We start from the raw sequence: 16,104 nt of genomic DNA on the forward strand, positions 1-16,104 counted from the left end.
ATAGTGACAATATTTCCTTGTCTTCCTCATGCAGCTTCAGCAGCATCATTGGAGCTTGCTGCAGCTTCACTCCCCTTTAAGGACCTTCCCTGGCAGGGTTGTCTTTAGGGCAGGGCAAGCCGGGTGACTGCCCCAGGCCCCAATCTTTTAACCCCCATTAAAATTACCTGGAAGGGGCCCTGCACCCTGCCAGAGCTCTCTAAGGACAGCCCTGCTCTCTGGTTCTGTGCAGGACTGCTCTGCATGGAGGTAAATGGGAGGAGTGGTTGCCTCTGCCCCTCTGCCACCGCGTGGGACAGGGGCAAGGTGCAAATGATTCGGCTTCAAAGCCAAATCTTTGCACAAGCCTCCATAAGAATATATGGAGAACAGTCTTGCTGGATCTGGCCCAAGGCCCTTCTAGTTTAACATCTGGTTTCACACAGTGGCCCACCAGATGCCTCTGGGAAGACCACAGGGAAGAGGCGAGGGCATGCACTCTCTTCTGCTGTTGCTCCCCTGCAATGGATATTGAGAGGTGGCCTATAGACCTCAAACTAGTAGCCTTCTCTGTAGCTGCTCCTGGCCTATGGAATGCACTCCCAGCAGATATCTGCAGTTTAGGCTCGCTGTTGGCCTTTAAGAGAGCCATCAAGACTTAATTGTTTGGCCTGACTTCCCAAGGTTTTTAAATTGCTTTAAAGTATTTTAATTGGTTTTAAATTGTGTTAAAATTGTTTTTATATTCTTTTAAGTAGTGTGTTTTAAATGATATTTGTTTTGGTTTTTTAAACTAGTTGTACACCACCCAGAGCCTCTGGATGGGGTGGTTTATAAATGTAATAACTAACTAAATAACCAGCAGATTTCCCTCCTATTCCATTCTGCTTTCCCATACCTAGGACGTAACCCAAGAGAAAAATCACAGCTGCCTTTTGTAATCTTGATAACTTATACAGGTGTTTTTCATGTAATAATTTGAAATATACTAGTAATAAGACCACAGATATTATTGATATACCCAAAATGGCATTGGCTTTTATGGCACAACATCATAACTGGTATTCAGACAGCTATAATCCCAATCTTTTATTACACTTGCATTGGGTGGCTTCATCCTTGCTTTTCTTTGCTACCTTCAGATTCTCCAGTTCATGGATCATCCATACAGGAGTTGAGACATCAGTATAGTGCAAGCTCCCACATCACCTCCGTGGCTGTTCCCTTGCCCTCTGCTAATATTACCCAAACACTCTCCAATTCCCCTCTTTTCTTAATTGTCAAGGATTAAAACCCAATGACCCATGAGCTGTAGGAAGTGGAACCTGAAGGGGTGGTCCTCCTGGTGTATATGGAAATCAGCTACTATTGATGCAATTCTACCCCCTACTGGCCAAGCAGGGGGTAACTCCTTTCCAATATATATATATTCGAATCAAGTCTGTGTGCGTTCGTGCTGGCAAGTCGTGGAGGAGAAAAAAAAAATTAAGAGAACGGAATGGGGGCGGGTGAGGAAAGAGACAGATAGTGAAGCGGCGGCAGGGTAATTAGCAGCACCATTAAAAATGGGCGAGGAAGCTGCGCTCCTTGAACTGGAAAGGCTTTTACTCAAGCGTATGCAGAGACCCCCACAGAGGAGCGCAGGGAAGCGTCCTTTGAAAGTTAAGATGCAATCAGAAACGAATCTCCCGCCGCGCCGGTGATAAAACGGGAAAAGAGCGAGCGAGAGAGGGAATGGCACCAGGCCTTGCGCCCCTTTTGCTCTTCAATCCCCCGCGTCGTCGGGCGGCTGATCTAGAGCAATGGCGCCTGATTCATTGCTGACCCAAAGCAGCCCCGGGGTGGGGGTAGAGGAAGAGGCGGAGGGCGCCCGCCATAGCCGTACCTGGCGCCGCTAAAAGAAAAGCGGGGCAGGCCCTTGGCGGCGGCAGCATCACCGTCTGTGTGCAGACAGCCGCCGGTGTGTTGTGTTTGAAACCTGGAAAGCGTGTTCTCTCTCGATCCCTGAGTGCGCATGCTGAGCGTAGGTATTTAGCAGCCAACTCTATCCGAAGTTAAGTGAATAATGACGAAAATTACTATTTTCTGCTGGAAATGTCTGTAAGCTCTTTAGAAGATTTGATCTAATAATGGCCCCCCTGGAAACCTTGCGTTTTTGTTACTTTCATGCGCTTAGCAGGGGTGCTCATCTTCTCTTCCCTCCGTCGCGCAGCTTAACCGCAATCCTTAGTCGCTGGTTGAGGGAGCAGGGCTGCGTGGGGCGCACGTTGCTCTCCTTTAGTTCAAATGCCCTTTCTCCTTCCCCACCAGAAAGCCGTGGCGGCTCATCATCAAAGGGAACCGACCTAGCTGGGCTTGCAGCAAGTTGCAACACTTTGCTTTTCCGGTGTGTCCCCGCAAGCCCATAGAGGTGGCTTGGAAGCGCTCACTCCACGCACAGAGAAGGATTTTTTAAATATATATTTTTAAACCACCCTTCAGTTGATTTCTGCATCCTGTTTTAGGTCTTGCAGCTGCTTTAACTCTGCCTCGCTTTGGGTGCAGGAGCCTGGGTAGAAGCGTCTGGTTAATTACATCGATCCCCCCCACCCCATCAGAAAGGAGTGTAGCAGGCTTCTTAGTGGCTGCGGCCAGTCTAAGTGACGGTAGTAAGTGCGTGGGGTGTGTGTGTTTGGTTCCTTCCCCCTGTATAAGCGAGAGCGAAGACGAGAAGAAGAGGCAAGCGTTAGGACTCGGGGGAAATCTCTTTCTCCTCTCTCCCCCCCTCCCCGCTTCTTCAATCAGCTTGTGCTACTCATCAGATCAGGGATAGCTGAGGCTTCAGCTGTGTCTGCGTGTGAGCGCGAGAGAGATCTGCTCCCAACTCTCCGGTCTTACCCAATGCAAGGGATGTTTGCAAAGCGCCCGGAGAACCAGCTGTGCTGCTACCGCGGGAAGGGGATGTGAATTCCCATAAAGAATGAATAGGATTGCTACGATTGCCTTTCTTTTGCAGCTGTTGCAAACAACCCACGGACAGGTCTTCGCAGGTAAGGGGCATCGGTTCTCTCCGCGTGCCTTTATGGAGCTTTACTATCGATGTTATTGAACTCACGCAGGGCTTGCAATAGGATTAGATTGCACTGCATGTTCCCCTCCACTTTTCTTCCAGGGAGGTGGAACGCATGAATCGGATGGCCATTTATTCTTGGGTTAAGGGTTTTTGTTTTGTTTTTTGTTTTGACAGGTAGTTGCGTTGGGTTGGCTGGTTGCAGCGCCTTTAGTTGTAGCACACTGACTTTATATGAAGGGTATGTTTAGGTTTCAATCCAAAGGCAAGGTGTAGAACCTTTTATATAGGCAGCTGTATATTGAATTATTCTGTCTGTTCCTTGCCTATCTTTAAAGAAGCAACCAGGTTAGTCTTCCTTCTCAAATATGGTTATGATGCATAAGGAACCTTGTGGCTTCAAAGCACAACAGACAATAAGGGAACGCATGATATTAAGTCTGGTATTTAGCATCAGAAATGGAACTTCCAGATAAACTCTCTCTGTGTGTGGCTTCACTTGATCTTTTTTTTTGGTTGGCACCATTATAAATGTGCCTTTATCTTCTTAGTCTTAGGGAGGCTGTTTCTTTAAAAGTTCTGCCTTGTGTGATATTGAAGGCATCCCTTCATTCTTGGAGTCGAGACACTTCAGTCCTTTTTATAGTAAACAGTTGGTCTCCATCAAAGGAAGAGGAGGAGCACCAAGTATGTGAAAAATGTGCCTCATCAGAATGAGTAGACCTGCTGTACCTTGAATCACAACTTGGGCAACATATTTAGAAGTTCAGTGGGTGATTTCTCTGCCCTTTCCTCATAGACACTTTTCCACTAGCCCCTGGGAATCTAAAGAGTTGGAATAACTTTCTCTAGATGGCTGACAACTTGGACTTTGTTCTTTTACACTTGTCAGAATCTGTCACTTTTATCTTGAGGGAGGCTATGTCTTGGAGCACATGAAGCTAAAATAAGTAGCCTTTTGGAATCTCGTTCCTCTAGCTGGAATTTTCTTCTGATAAAACGATTTCTCATTCCATCACAGTGCTTTTCTCCCTCCACCTGCCACTCCAGTAGAGCAAATGTATGGAGAAACAAACAATTTTTTTGCCCTACTATTGTGGAATGTGGGGTGTTCAGGGGTTTTCTTTGGGGTGTGTGTTGAAGAGTAGATCATCCCTTAATTAAAAAAGGGAAGAAAATATCTGTTCTATCTAGTTAGATATTGAAGATGCATATTTAAAATTTGTCTCTACAGCTGCAGTCTTCTTATGGTGTTGATAAAGGAAGCATGGTTATTGAAGTGCTATATGTTTTTAGGAATGGGATCCTAGAATCTTCAAGTCTGAGTGTACTTCAGTAGAGGGATCATTTTGGTTAAGAAGATGTTGAGACATCAAACATACCTGCTTTGCTAAATGCACCTATGTTGGGAAGGAGTTTGTAACCCATAGTCTGGAAACAAATCTTGACATTTCAGTAGAGGCTTTCAAGGAAAGTTTTAGGTTGGATCACTTCATCCTGTTGCCTCCTTCCTATTTAGCTCTGTAAAGCAGAGAGTGATACCCACAATATATTCATTTAAAGTGATAGGCAATTGAATGTAAAAAAAAACCAACAACAATCCAACATCCACAGAGTAACCACTTCTATTGACCTCCAGTGATGAGGGAGCTCATTCAATTTGTAGCTAGTCTTCCTGAACTTAAGACTCTTAAGATGTCTTGTCATTTCAAGACAACTGCCAGTTGTAGGTTGTGGTTCTGATCATAAACATATTGACCTAAGTAAGTCTTGCTGATTTTCCAAATCGCTTTCCTAACAAGTGTGTTTAGGATTGCTGCATAAATCTCAAACTTGTGCCTGAATCCTGGCATTGTTGGGATTCTGTAGACTGTTGCTTTCCAAGTTAATTTTTTTGCTGCTTTTTAGGTAGTATTGGGAGTATCCTAGAACTATAATGCAAGGCTCATTTACTTTGCATTAAGTTCTACTTGTCATAAGGACTTGGATTACATTTATGTATTCCCAGTAGCATTCTTGGTGCTGTATAGTGTTGAAGCCACAGTACAGGTGGGCAGTAGCAGAGGGAGAAAAAAACCTCAGAGGATAGATTGATGATTGTTCATTATCGAACAATGTTCAAGATGCATCTCCAAATAATGTCCAAACTTTATATGAAGGGGAGAGGGAGAGAGAGACATGGGAAAGGCTGAGTAAATACAATTATAAAATTAAAGTGAATTGGGCAGTAAGGATTAGTAAGTGGGTCAGAGGCTTCCATTATCAATGTTTGTTAAGGAAGAAAGCCTGTGTTTGCTCGGTGTGATTGTGAATGTCACCTTTTACCCTCTCCATCGGTGCCTGCCTTGCTGCTGAAAAAGATAAAAGAATCTTATTTACAGAAGTAAACATGTCTTGGTGGGCCACTTCCCTAAATGAGGTTATGGCGAGTGTTGCCTCTTTCATTTTTAAGATTACACTTAACCACCGAAGACTTAATGCCCTGTATCCAATTTGCACAGTGAATACTTGGATAATGAAAGCAAAGATGAAAAATGTTCATCTCTGATGGATTTTAATGTGCAACTCTATGCAAGCTTCCGTCTGTCACAACGAATGCACTTTTGCTGTTGTCCATCAGATGGTGCTGCCTTCACAACTATCAGAATGCAATTATAGACTTGTCCAGGGCTTTGCCATTGAATGATGTTTTCAGTGTCTGTCTAATATGTTTATTCAGCAGTCGTCTGTCAAAACTTCCAGCATTTCCACTTCTGTGATGCTGGATGTTGAACCTTCTTTATCTTTTTGGCAGTTTGAAAAATAGTGACATGGAATATTGGACAAAGGAGTAAAAGTCAAGCATTAAAGGTTGACTCAGTATTACTTGCTTCTATCTCCATGTCCCATAAAAGTCAGAAGTGCTTATTGTTGCTTCTACTGAATCTGGTGGTGCAAAAGCTTCTGTGGACATTTGATAGAGCTAGCTTTACGACGAGTTGAACAGTAGTTTTCAACCTCCTTCCCTTCTCAGGCTCCTCTCCGCTTTGTTGCCGATGAACTTGTGTGTTGTGCAGAGTTCTGCAGCAAGTTTTTGGTAGCAGCACAGGGCACACGTGTGAACTGAGAATGCACCTAAATGAAACAACTGCACCACTGGTAGCGGGGGGCAGGCTGGCTTTGTAAGCAATTTATCCACCATTACTGACCACCTCATTGACAAACCTCTGATAAGTGTCCATAAGAGCAACTTGAGATCAGGCTAAAGATCCACCTAGTCCAGCATCTTCTCTCTTACAGTGGCCAGCCACATGTTTCTCAAAGCCCACAAGCAGGGGGCATGAAGGCAACAGTCAGCCCCACTCTCTGCACCCGCAGCAACTGGTCAAGGCATATTGGCTTCTCCATATACAGAAGCATTTCCCTCGGCGTGCTCTGGTAGCTAACAGCTATTATTCTTCATGAATTTGTCCAATATTCCCTTTAAGCCAGTGGCTATTGTCGCGTATTAAACTACTTGCATTACTTATACAAAATGAAGTATTTCTTTCCTAGCCCATAATGTGGAATTCATTGCCACAAGGTGAACACAGGAAACTACCTTATACCGTATCAGACCATTGGGCCATCTAGCTCAGTAGACAATACTGAGCAGGATCTGTGGCCCAGTGGTCAGACTTGGTATAAGGCAGCTTCCTATATTCATCTGTGGCAATGGATTCCACATTGTGAGCTATGTAAAGAAGTAGTAATTTTGTCTGTCCTGAATCTACTGTTGCTCAGTTTCACTGGAGGTCTAGCATTATAGCCTTTGACTCGGAGCTTTTGTATTGGGCGAATATGTTTCATTAATGGCATGGTGATCAAGTAACTGTGTGGTAAGCCACTATCCTGTAGAATCATAGGCAAGTGGTTAGCAGAGTTTTTCCTTACACACCTACACACAATAAGACATTTGGGGAAGTAAAGGTGTGAGATGAAATTCTTGCCATTTGGTAGGACGCTACAAGTGATTGCTTACTGCAGTATTCTTCATTGTAAGGCCCAGAGCCCAGTCGTGACCCCCATCAAGCCCAAGTATGGCTCCCTGACTAATGATTTGGAACTATGTGTGAAGCTTTGGCCAAAGCTGGATACTGTTGCACAGTCCCCCTGGCAGCATGCAGAGGTTGCCATGCTCACTGTGTAGTGTTGCACTTTGCCCAGCACCGGTGGGGCTCCTTTAAGGGAAACAGAGTCCTCTTGAGCCCCTGCACGGAGTGCTAGGAAGTGCAGCCCTTCCCAGGGCTTCCCTATAGAGCTCTTAAGAGAGGGCTCCATCGCTGTTAAAGAACACTCCCAAAGTTGAACTCCCAGAGCTCAGCACAGTGGGAAATGCCTCTCACACTGAAGGTGTTCTGTTTTTGCTAAAGTGGAAAAAAAAAAAAACAGCGATGATTACTGGCTTACTGCCAAGTTCTGTGAGTCATTATTACTGTTCTTCTGCTCTTACTCTATTGCATGTGTATGCATAGGGATAAGTATTTGTTCTCTTATTACTCACCTATTATCTAAACAGTTGCCTTACTTCTAGTTCTGCTATTAGGGCTTTCAGATCTATTCTGTGGGGTCTGCCTTGCATTACAGGGTAAAACGATGCAAGAGCTTTTCTTGTGCTTCTTATATCTGAGTAAAAGTTTAAAAACTCGACTTATGATCTCTGGTAAATTGCTGCTGCTTCTTTTAAATCATAAACATCCGTTCTACTCCAGTGCAGTGGTGTTGCAGTTCACAAGTTAACTTTACAACTGCAAGAATTCTGTGACTTATTGTGGGTGTTAATTCAATCAGCACGAAATAAAATTGGCTTATGTTTGGGTCTTGCATATGCAACCATATTCCGGAACAGCCTAGAAGTGTCTTGATAGCAGTGGGTGACCTGGTGCCTTGTTATCATCTTGGAAGGTTGCCTGGGAAAGAATTTGTATGCCTCAAGGATCATTTTCCCAACACCACTGCCCTTTACTTTGACCTTTTCTTTACATTGCTCATTTTGGTTGTATCAGGAGTGTCTTCTTCCCCCTCTTCACCCCAGTGTGTAGAACTTGAATGCTTGGATGGCTTGTTAGATGGATCGTTGTGAAGACTGAAACTAGATCATTATATGAAAAAATCGGGTGTTCTTGCAGGCAAAAATAATTGAAAGTCAAGCGGGGGGAGGGGGAGACAATATAGGGCAGAATTAACTTGTGTTCCTAGCACACTGTCTTCAGTACACTTGATAGGGTGCAACATAAACTTCCGCAGATCCTATATGAGCTGCTGTACATGGCAACTGTAACAATGTAGCAATTTAGTTCTATAATCACTTTCTTCTTCCCTGGGGAACAGTTAGCTGTACAGTTCAATGCTGTCTTCGTTTCCAGCTAGCTTGATTTGTTTTCTCATAAAAGAACAATTAATGTTGAGGTACTTGGAAAAATTATCCTTTCCTGACAATGGCAGGAAATGAGTCTTTGGGTGTCAAAGGCAAACAATTAAGATACCTCTATGTATTATTACATCTTTTCTTCTGCAAATGCAAAGCCTTATCTGCACTGAGCACCAGTAGTCTTTTCTGTTCAGTGTCCCTTTGTGGGACTCCCTAGAACATATCACTGTTATGAATGGTTTCAACTTCTATTTACAGAATAGCATGTTTTAGACAATTACTATATAATACTGAACTATCTATCTTTACGGTAAGGGATCACAGCCGGTTACTATGGAAACTACTAGACTGCCAAAAAGGGAGATAAGAGTTTTTTGTAGAACTTATAGAGTAGGGACTAGGGCAGAGGTTGTTTCTTTTGGCAGCTGCAATTTATGTTGTATATTAAAACCTACCCCTGTAAATGGATCAAAGAAGAGAAACTGATTTTGAGTATTTACAGCTTGGAAAACTCTTTTAGTACATGGACGGATGAGGGTGTTTGTGTTTTTTTCTTTCAAAGTAGCTTAGTTGCCAGCCTTAAACAACTTAGCTGCAGTGGTCAAGGGTATAACGCCAGATAATTAGGCATGGATGGTTATTACCTAGTCCATGTTGGCAAAAAGTTGTGATATCTGCCTCTCTTGCTCTTTGATGGACTCAAATCATTTAATAAAGAGAGTGACCAGCTGACTGATGCTGCTTTCTGTTTGAGTAGAATAGACAAAGAATTTTGCTTGGAGACATGGTAAAGCATAACTGCTTCCTAGATCTCAGAATTATAGCCAACTTAATTTTTGGTAGTACTGTACCAAAAACCAAATCCTTGCAAATCTATACAACTTGGGATTGTGGAAAGTCAAAGCTTTAAAAATGTGGTCTCTGATTCATCAGTGCATTTTGGGTTTCCATTCAGATATTACAATGGTTAAGAGGCTTTAAAACTGTTTATATTTCATGCACAATAATATCAAACTCTTGTTTGCAGTGTATCTCTAATTATCTATCTACAGGGATAAACATTTTCTCAAGTTAAATACTTATTTTAAACTATCTCTGTCTCTGTTAAACTGTCTACCCCAGACTGGTCTCTGGGGTAGCCCAGAGAGACCATATTATGCCTGTCTTAAAACAGCTGCACTGGCTGCCGATATGTTTCCGGGCGAAATACAAAGTGCTGGTTATTACCTTTAAAGCTCTGAAGGGCTTGGGTCTGGGTTACCTTAGAGAGCGCCTTCTTTGGTATGATCCCCATCGCTCATTGAGGTCATCTGGAGAGGCCCGTCTCCAGTTATCATTGGTACGTCTGGTGGCGACTTGGAACCAGGCCTTTTCTGTAGCTGCTCCTGGTCTATGGAATGCACTCCCGGCGGATATCCGCAGTTTAGGCTCGCTGTCGGCCTTTAAGAGCGCCCTAAAAACATATTTGTTTGGTCTGGCCTTCCAAGGCTTGTAAAGTGGTGGTGTTTTCTAAAAGTGTGTTAAATGGTTTTAATTGTGTTTTGTTTGTTTTTAGCACTATATTTTCAATTGTGTGTGTTTATGTCTTTTAAAACTTGTTGTTCACTGCCCAGAGCCTCTAGATAGTGTGGTTTATAAATGTAATTAATAATAATAATAATAATAATAAAAAATAAAAGTATTTTTACAAACACGATACCTACAACATTTGCAAGTGGAGTGCCTGATTACTGAAGCACTTGTTCTAAATTGGTTACCACTTACTGAGTTTAAAGGTTTGGTTCTGGTTCAGATTGAAGGTAATCAAGAGATTTTAGGTTTTTGTTCAGTTCTGGTTCTTAGAAAAATATCTCAAAACTGTTTTTTGGGTTCAGGTATGACTCCTGCTTGTGGCACCAGAGAATATCTATGTTAGAACATCTCTATGACTGATATGAAGCATAGGGATGGCACTACAGTACTTGCCTAAATGCTTTGTGCTATCTTTGTGCTGTATTAATTGACAGAGTGAAAGCCTTGTTCCAGATTAAGAGGAGCAATTTTTTCAATGGAATGAAAAATCAGTGTATCTTCTGATTTCTCAGACAAAAACATGATATGGTACCTGAATTGCAGGGTGGGTGGCATGCATAGGCAATAACTTTTTTCTATTAAAGAAATTCTGAAGAGGAGTAAGTACTTAAAGGATTATCAAAATTCCTATCTGGTAAAGATTACATTTTGATACTCCCCAAGCTATGGAAGTAATAACCGTACATATAAGCATGCTCTAATGATGGGTCAACTGCCTATGCTCTGGGAAGAGTTGCAGTTTACAGGCGTGGGATATGGAGCAATACAGGTGAACGCTGTTATCTGTGGGGATTCTGTTCTCTGCTACACCGCAGATAACAGACTGTGGATAACGTGACGCTAAGACAATGGGATGGGGGAGGGTTTAGGTTCCTGGGCAAAATTGATGAAAAATGCAAAAGGGGGGGGCATGCCCTACTATGTTCCGTGGGTCTCCAGGAATGCCCCTCCCGGTCCCAATTCCTCCATTTTTCCTTTAAGAAAAATGTTTGTTTCTTTAAAAAAAGACAAGCCACAAAATGGCCCCTCTTCTTAAAATGGTGAGGAAATGACTCACCATTTCAGAGGACACTCGGATACTCAGAATTAAACCTTTAAAAATCTTTTTTTTAACCACATATGCCAAGGTTGGATGCCATTTACCAAACCATGGATACATGGAGCCGCGGATGTCAGGTTTGCGAATAGGGAGGTTTGCCTTTATTTTACACAATCATCTGATATCGCAGTCCCTCTGCCAATGGTATTGCAAGAACAGGATAGCAGGTGGTGCTAGTTTCTGCCTTGTGAAGGGTGTTACATCATGAGTGCTTACATGTCTTCTCCCCATGCCATACAGCAGGGGCTGTAGGTCACTAAGGCTGGGGGATTATGGGAGTTGTTCTCCAACATCTGGACATCCAAGGTTGGGAACTCCTGGTTTATGGTGTTGATACTGCTGAGGGTAAGTGAATCTGCTCCTTTTCAAACTGGTTGTCAAACTGGCTGTCTCAAATGTTGTTGGCATTCCAAGTGCCAGGGAGTGATTTCTTCTCATAAATAGTGCAGATTGCAACAGTTCACCCCTCTGTGAATTGGAGTGTCTATCCTGTGCCTTGGAGGAGAGGGCGATAATTCCAAGCAAGCTGCTTTGAAGATGTGCCTGTAGGGCTGCCAGATCACAACCTGCAAGAATCAATTAAATCAAGAGAAAGTAGTTCTTCCACACTCCTCTTCTCTGCCCCAGCTTCCCCACTGGTCTGACGAAGTATGAAGAGGTGGCATGAAGAGAATTCCTGTTGCATATACAGTGATGGATTTAGAGGAATGGGGGAATTGATGGCTTCAGCATGGCAACCCTACCTATCTGACAAACAGGGAGGGGAAATGTGTTTAGTCCTATCTCCAGCCCTTAGGGATCCTCGAGGTGTGATATGAATAATTTACATTAAGCATGCGTGCTGTTTTGGACTACTTTAGTAACTTATATCAGGGTACTGACTGATTTGTGTGATCAAATTCTTAAATACAGAATTGCTGCTTTTATTATATGATCTTACTATGTTCATCTTCCCTCAAAGTTATTTGATCCACTCCTCCCCATGTAGTATCACTTGGCATACTGTAGTTCCTGCCCCTCCCATCACTAAAGATGATGCCTATTGCTATCCCTTTCGTATAGGTCCTGCTTCACATCATAGGTGCCATCTTGTTCACCAGGGCTATGCAAATCATCGATTCGATTTGGGGGCTGTTTTGGAGTGGCCCCTGATCCAATGTTTCAGGGGAGCAGTCCAATTCACTTTGGTCCCCGTTCAAAGTGGTCACTTCAAACTGGATTGAAGCTTTGGTTTGCCTCCCCTCTGCCTCCTGGGCCACTTCCTCGGCCCCTGTGCAGGCAAGGTCAGCTCTGCTTTCATTTCATTCCTTACAAAAGAAGGCAGCACCACCCTGCAACAACTGAAATTCCCAAGATACCTTGTGCCTTTCCCAGGACTGCAGGGAGAAAGACAGAAAAAGGTGGGTTTTTAAAAAAAGTGAACCCATCTCAGCAGTCATTGCTCCCACCAGGAGCAAAAGTAAAGCTTGTCCTGATCCTACCTGGTAAGTGTTGTGAGGGTGACTGTGCCAAAGCTTTGGCTGCATCATGCCAAATCAGTTGGCATTACTCTCCATGCAGATCACTTTCCTGTGAGCTAGAGCTCAGTCTTCTGGCCCTGTACTGTAACTAAGCTCTCGTTGCTATTATTTCAATAAGCAAGGATCATGTTTCCTTTGTGGGAGAGAGAAGATTGCTATGTCTAAGCTAAGCACATCATATGTATCTTTTTAATCAGGCCTTATGTTTTTCCTTCTAATAGCAGATAAGTACATATAATCTTATTACACAGAAATACTAAAATAACAGAAATGCTGTGAACCAGATCCTGGTGTATTAAATGATATTGGAAGAGAGATTGTGATGACTTAATGGATATATAGTGCAGACCTTTGTTTGCTATAAAGTAAGCTAATGTGTATTTATTATCTGTCATAGCACACAGAAAACACAACATGGGCAGGACCTTGACTTCCTTTGGACAGTGCTTTTTAGGCAGGCAGATTTTATTGGTTTTGTTTTGTTTTTTAGAATAGGCTCAGTGAGTTAATGCTGAACAGATAAGAAGAGCCCTGCTGGATCAAGCCCAAGGTCTTTCTAGCATCCTGTTTCTCACAGTGGCCCACTTGGAAGCTTGTAAGTAGGAGATGAAAGCATGCCCCCTCTCCTGCTACTATTACCCTGCAACCAGTATTTGGAGGCCTACTGCCTCTGAACCTGAAGCTGGCATAGAGCCATCATGACTAGTAGCCATTGATAGACTTGTTCTCCCTGAATTTGTCTAATCCCCTGTTAAAGCCACCTAAGCTAGTGTCTATCACCACATGACATGGCAGTAAATTCAATAAATGAATTCCATTATCTATCTCCCTGCTTTTTGTTTGTTTGTTTACTGAATCTTATTGGAACAGTAGGTTGACTGCTGCTTCTTCATTGTTTGGAATGGTGGAGGATGACCTCAGTAAAATAACAGAGCTGTTTAATTATCAAGCATGTCTTCCAGTGAATGAAGTTTGACTGTGGAGGGGTAAGGATTTTTAGAGATACTGTTGGCAGGGAGTAAAGTAGTGAGAACAGCCAAAAAAATCAGTATATTTCTAGATACAGAAGACTAGCTCGCATATGGATGTTAATCACTTGGCAGTTGTATATTTGCATATGTGAATGAGCCGTCATAGATAGATGGGTGTTACCTCCAACACAACACTTTCCAGTTAACTCACTTTGATAGGGGAACTCAAGTGAGTTGTGTATATGTGTGTAAAGAGCAACTGTAGCTTTCCAGTCAGTAGATAATGGAGGGGGCGGGGTGGTCCTGTAAAAACAAGGTGGGGAAACTCTCTTCTCTCTCTCTTCTCCCCCACAATAGGATATCTCATACTGCATCCATTTAAATCAGGGGTTCTCAATCTTGGTTCCCCAGATGTGGTTGGACTGCATTAACCCCAGCAACAATGGCCCCTGACTTTTAAAAAATAAGACAAGAGAGCCAAGCCCTATCCAGGTATAAGCATGTTCCATGGCCATACCCAGCTGCTCTCCTCACAATCAGTGCTTGTCTACAGCGGCAAGCATTGAACCTTGGGGAAATTCTCCCTGTGATCTGGAAGACTTGGTGGCCCACATTTTGAAATGCTCACTATGTCTGGTGCTTGCCTCTACAGACACATTCTGAACCCAAGGCCAACAGGAGGCATGGCCTATTGATCCCATGTTGGCATCGAAGGGCATGGCTGTCAAGCATGCTCCCATTTCCCCTGCACCTGAGAGCACCGTACCCACTGAATAATGTCTATATAGGACTGTAGAGAGATTCCAGTTTTACAGGATCATGGACTGGGATCCTTGGTATGATGATGGAGGTGGAGGAAGCATACTTTTCTTTTTAATGTAACTGAACTGTATAAGGGTTAATAGCCTCTGCTTCTTAACCTGAGAGAGGAGCAGAGACCCTGCTTGCATCCTATGTCCTCTTCATGCATTCATTGTACACATGATGGGGAGAGCAAGATCATAGCCTGCTATCCTGCTCCTGTGAATGGTGTGAATAGACTCTGTGTATATATGACTGTCCGTGTAGGACAATTTCTTTCCATGGCTGGGATTCTTTTGCTTTTCCTTGATTCCTGAATGCACGAAGAGAGCCCTACATGCATACAGGTGGCATCTAGGCTTTTTAAAAACATTATCCACTAAATGTTGGAATGGGGCCTGCTACCCCGATCCTGCTGTTTTCTCTCTTCATCCTATCTCCCCCCCTCCAAAGATCTGAGTTTGTGTAAACTGGTCTAAAATTATAGTTGCACCAGAAATGGGAGATGTGGGAAGAATACAACTAGGGATGAGAAATGGTCACTTATTTGTTGAAGTGGATTAGTCTGTGTCAATTGAAAAGAATTACATCTGTGGTATTGTATTAATAATAAAGCTCCATAAAAGCCACAGAAGTTGCAATGCTGGTTAGAAGTGTATTGTGAAAAATGCTGACTCATAGCATATTTGATGGAGCTGTAGCTAGGAGGATATTGTGAAATGACTGAAATGTGACATAGAATTACTGCTGGAAATACAATATCTGGCTCTAGCAGAATTTTATTACTTAGAAAAGATTATGTTAATATAAAGGTCAGAATGATGGCCAGGACTTCATTGATAGTTGCTAAAATTGCATTGGCACAACTACTGGGGAAACCAAGCACACCTCTAAGGAACTGGCATAAAAGAACATGGTGTGTAATGGAAATGGTAACTGGCTGAGTTGTCTAGGTTTGTGAGGAGGCTAGTATGCACCCCCTCCCCATTAAATTTAAACTTGGAACCATCAGTCACTTACTGTACAATCTTTAATGACTTTTTTGCGGATAAAATCTCTCAGATTTGAGCCGATCTGGATCCCACAGTTACTTCAGAGTCTACTGTGGAGGTGTCCAGCAACTCCTCTTATGGAATTATTGTGACTCCTGAGGAAGTGGATAAACTGCTTCAGACTGTGCACCCCACAGCCTGTTCTCTTGACTCTTGCCCAACCCAATCATCACATCGGATAACCATATTATCAGAGAGGGTCTGGTAAATATTGTAAATGCTTCTCTGAGGGAGGGCAGGATGCCTCCTTGTTTGGAGGCTATTATTAGACTACTCTTGAAGAAAGATATGCTGGATCCCTCAGTCAGCTAATTACAGACATGTTTCTAATCTTCCATGGTTCGTCAAGGTGGTTGAGTGGGTGGTGGCCTCAGGCAGTTTTGGATGATGCAGATTACCTACACCCATTTCAAACTGGCTTTCGTGTGGGCTATGGGGTTGAGACTGTCTTGGTCGGCGTGATGGATGATCTCCAACTGGCTATCAACAGAGAGAGTGTGACTCTGCTGGTCCTTTCGGATCTCTCTGCGGCTTTCGATATCATCGACCATTGTATCCTTCTGGACTGCCTGGGGGAGGTGGGATTGGGGTGGCACTGTCTTACAGTAGTTCCACTCCTACCTCTCTGCCAGATTACTAAACCACGCTGGCTCTCTTCATGTGACATCACAA

The 16,104-nt window shown here is 43.2% G+C and overlaps 1 protein-coding gene across 15 annotated transcripts in view; it reads left to right on the top strand.

Annotated features, from left to right (window-relative positions):
- Window positions 1-1,908: 1,908 nt before the first annotated feature.
- The window catches only part of PTPRT (protein tyrosine phosphatase receptor type T), a 938,880-nt gene continuing 924,684 nt past the window's right edge, over window positions 1,909-16,104 (top strand). For 9 of the 15 annotated variants that reach the window (XM_053243888.1, XM_053243897.1, XM_053243900.1 and 6 more), the window contains exon 1: window positions 1,909-3,008. In XM_053243888.1, the coding sequence (XP_053099863.1) occupies window positions 2,939-3,008 (70 nt within the window). In that variant the 5' untranslated portion in view covers window positions 1,909-2,938. The remainder of the gene's footprint in view (window positions 3,009-16,104) is intronic. The other 6 variants (XM_053243894.1, XM_053243895.1, XM_053243907.1 and 3 more) reach the window with 2 other exon arrangements.

The sequence above is a fragment of the Hemicordylus capensis genome, chromosome 4 (assembly GCF_027244095.1).
Source record: "Hemicordylus capensis ecotype Gifberg chromosome 4, rHemCap1.1.pri, whole genome shotgun sequence".
In the NCBI taxonomy this organism is placed as follows: Eukaryota; Metazoa; Chordata; class Lepidosauria; order Squamata; family Cordylidae; genus Hemicordylus; species Hemicordylus capensis.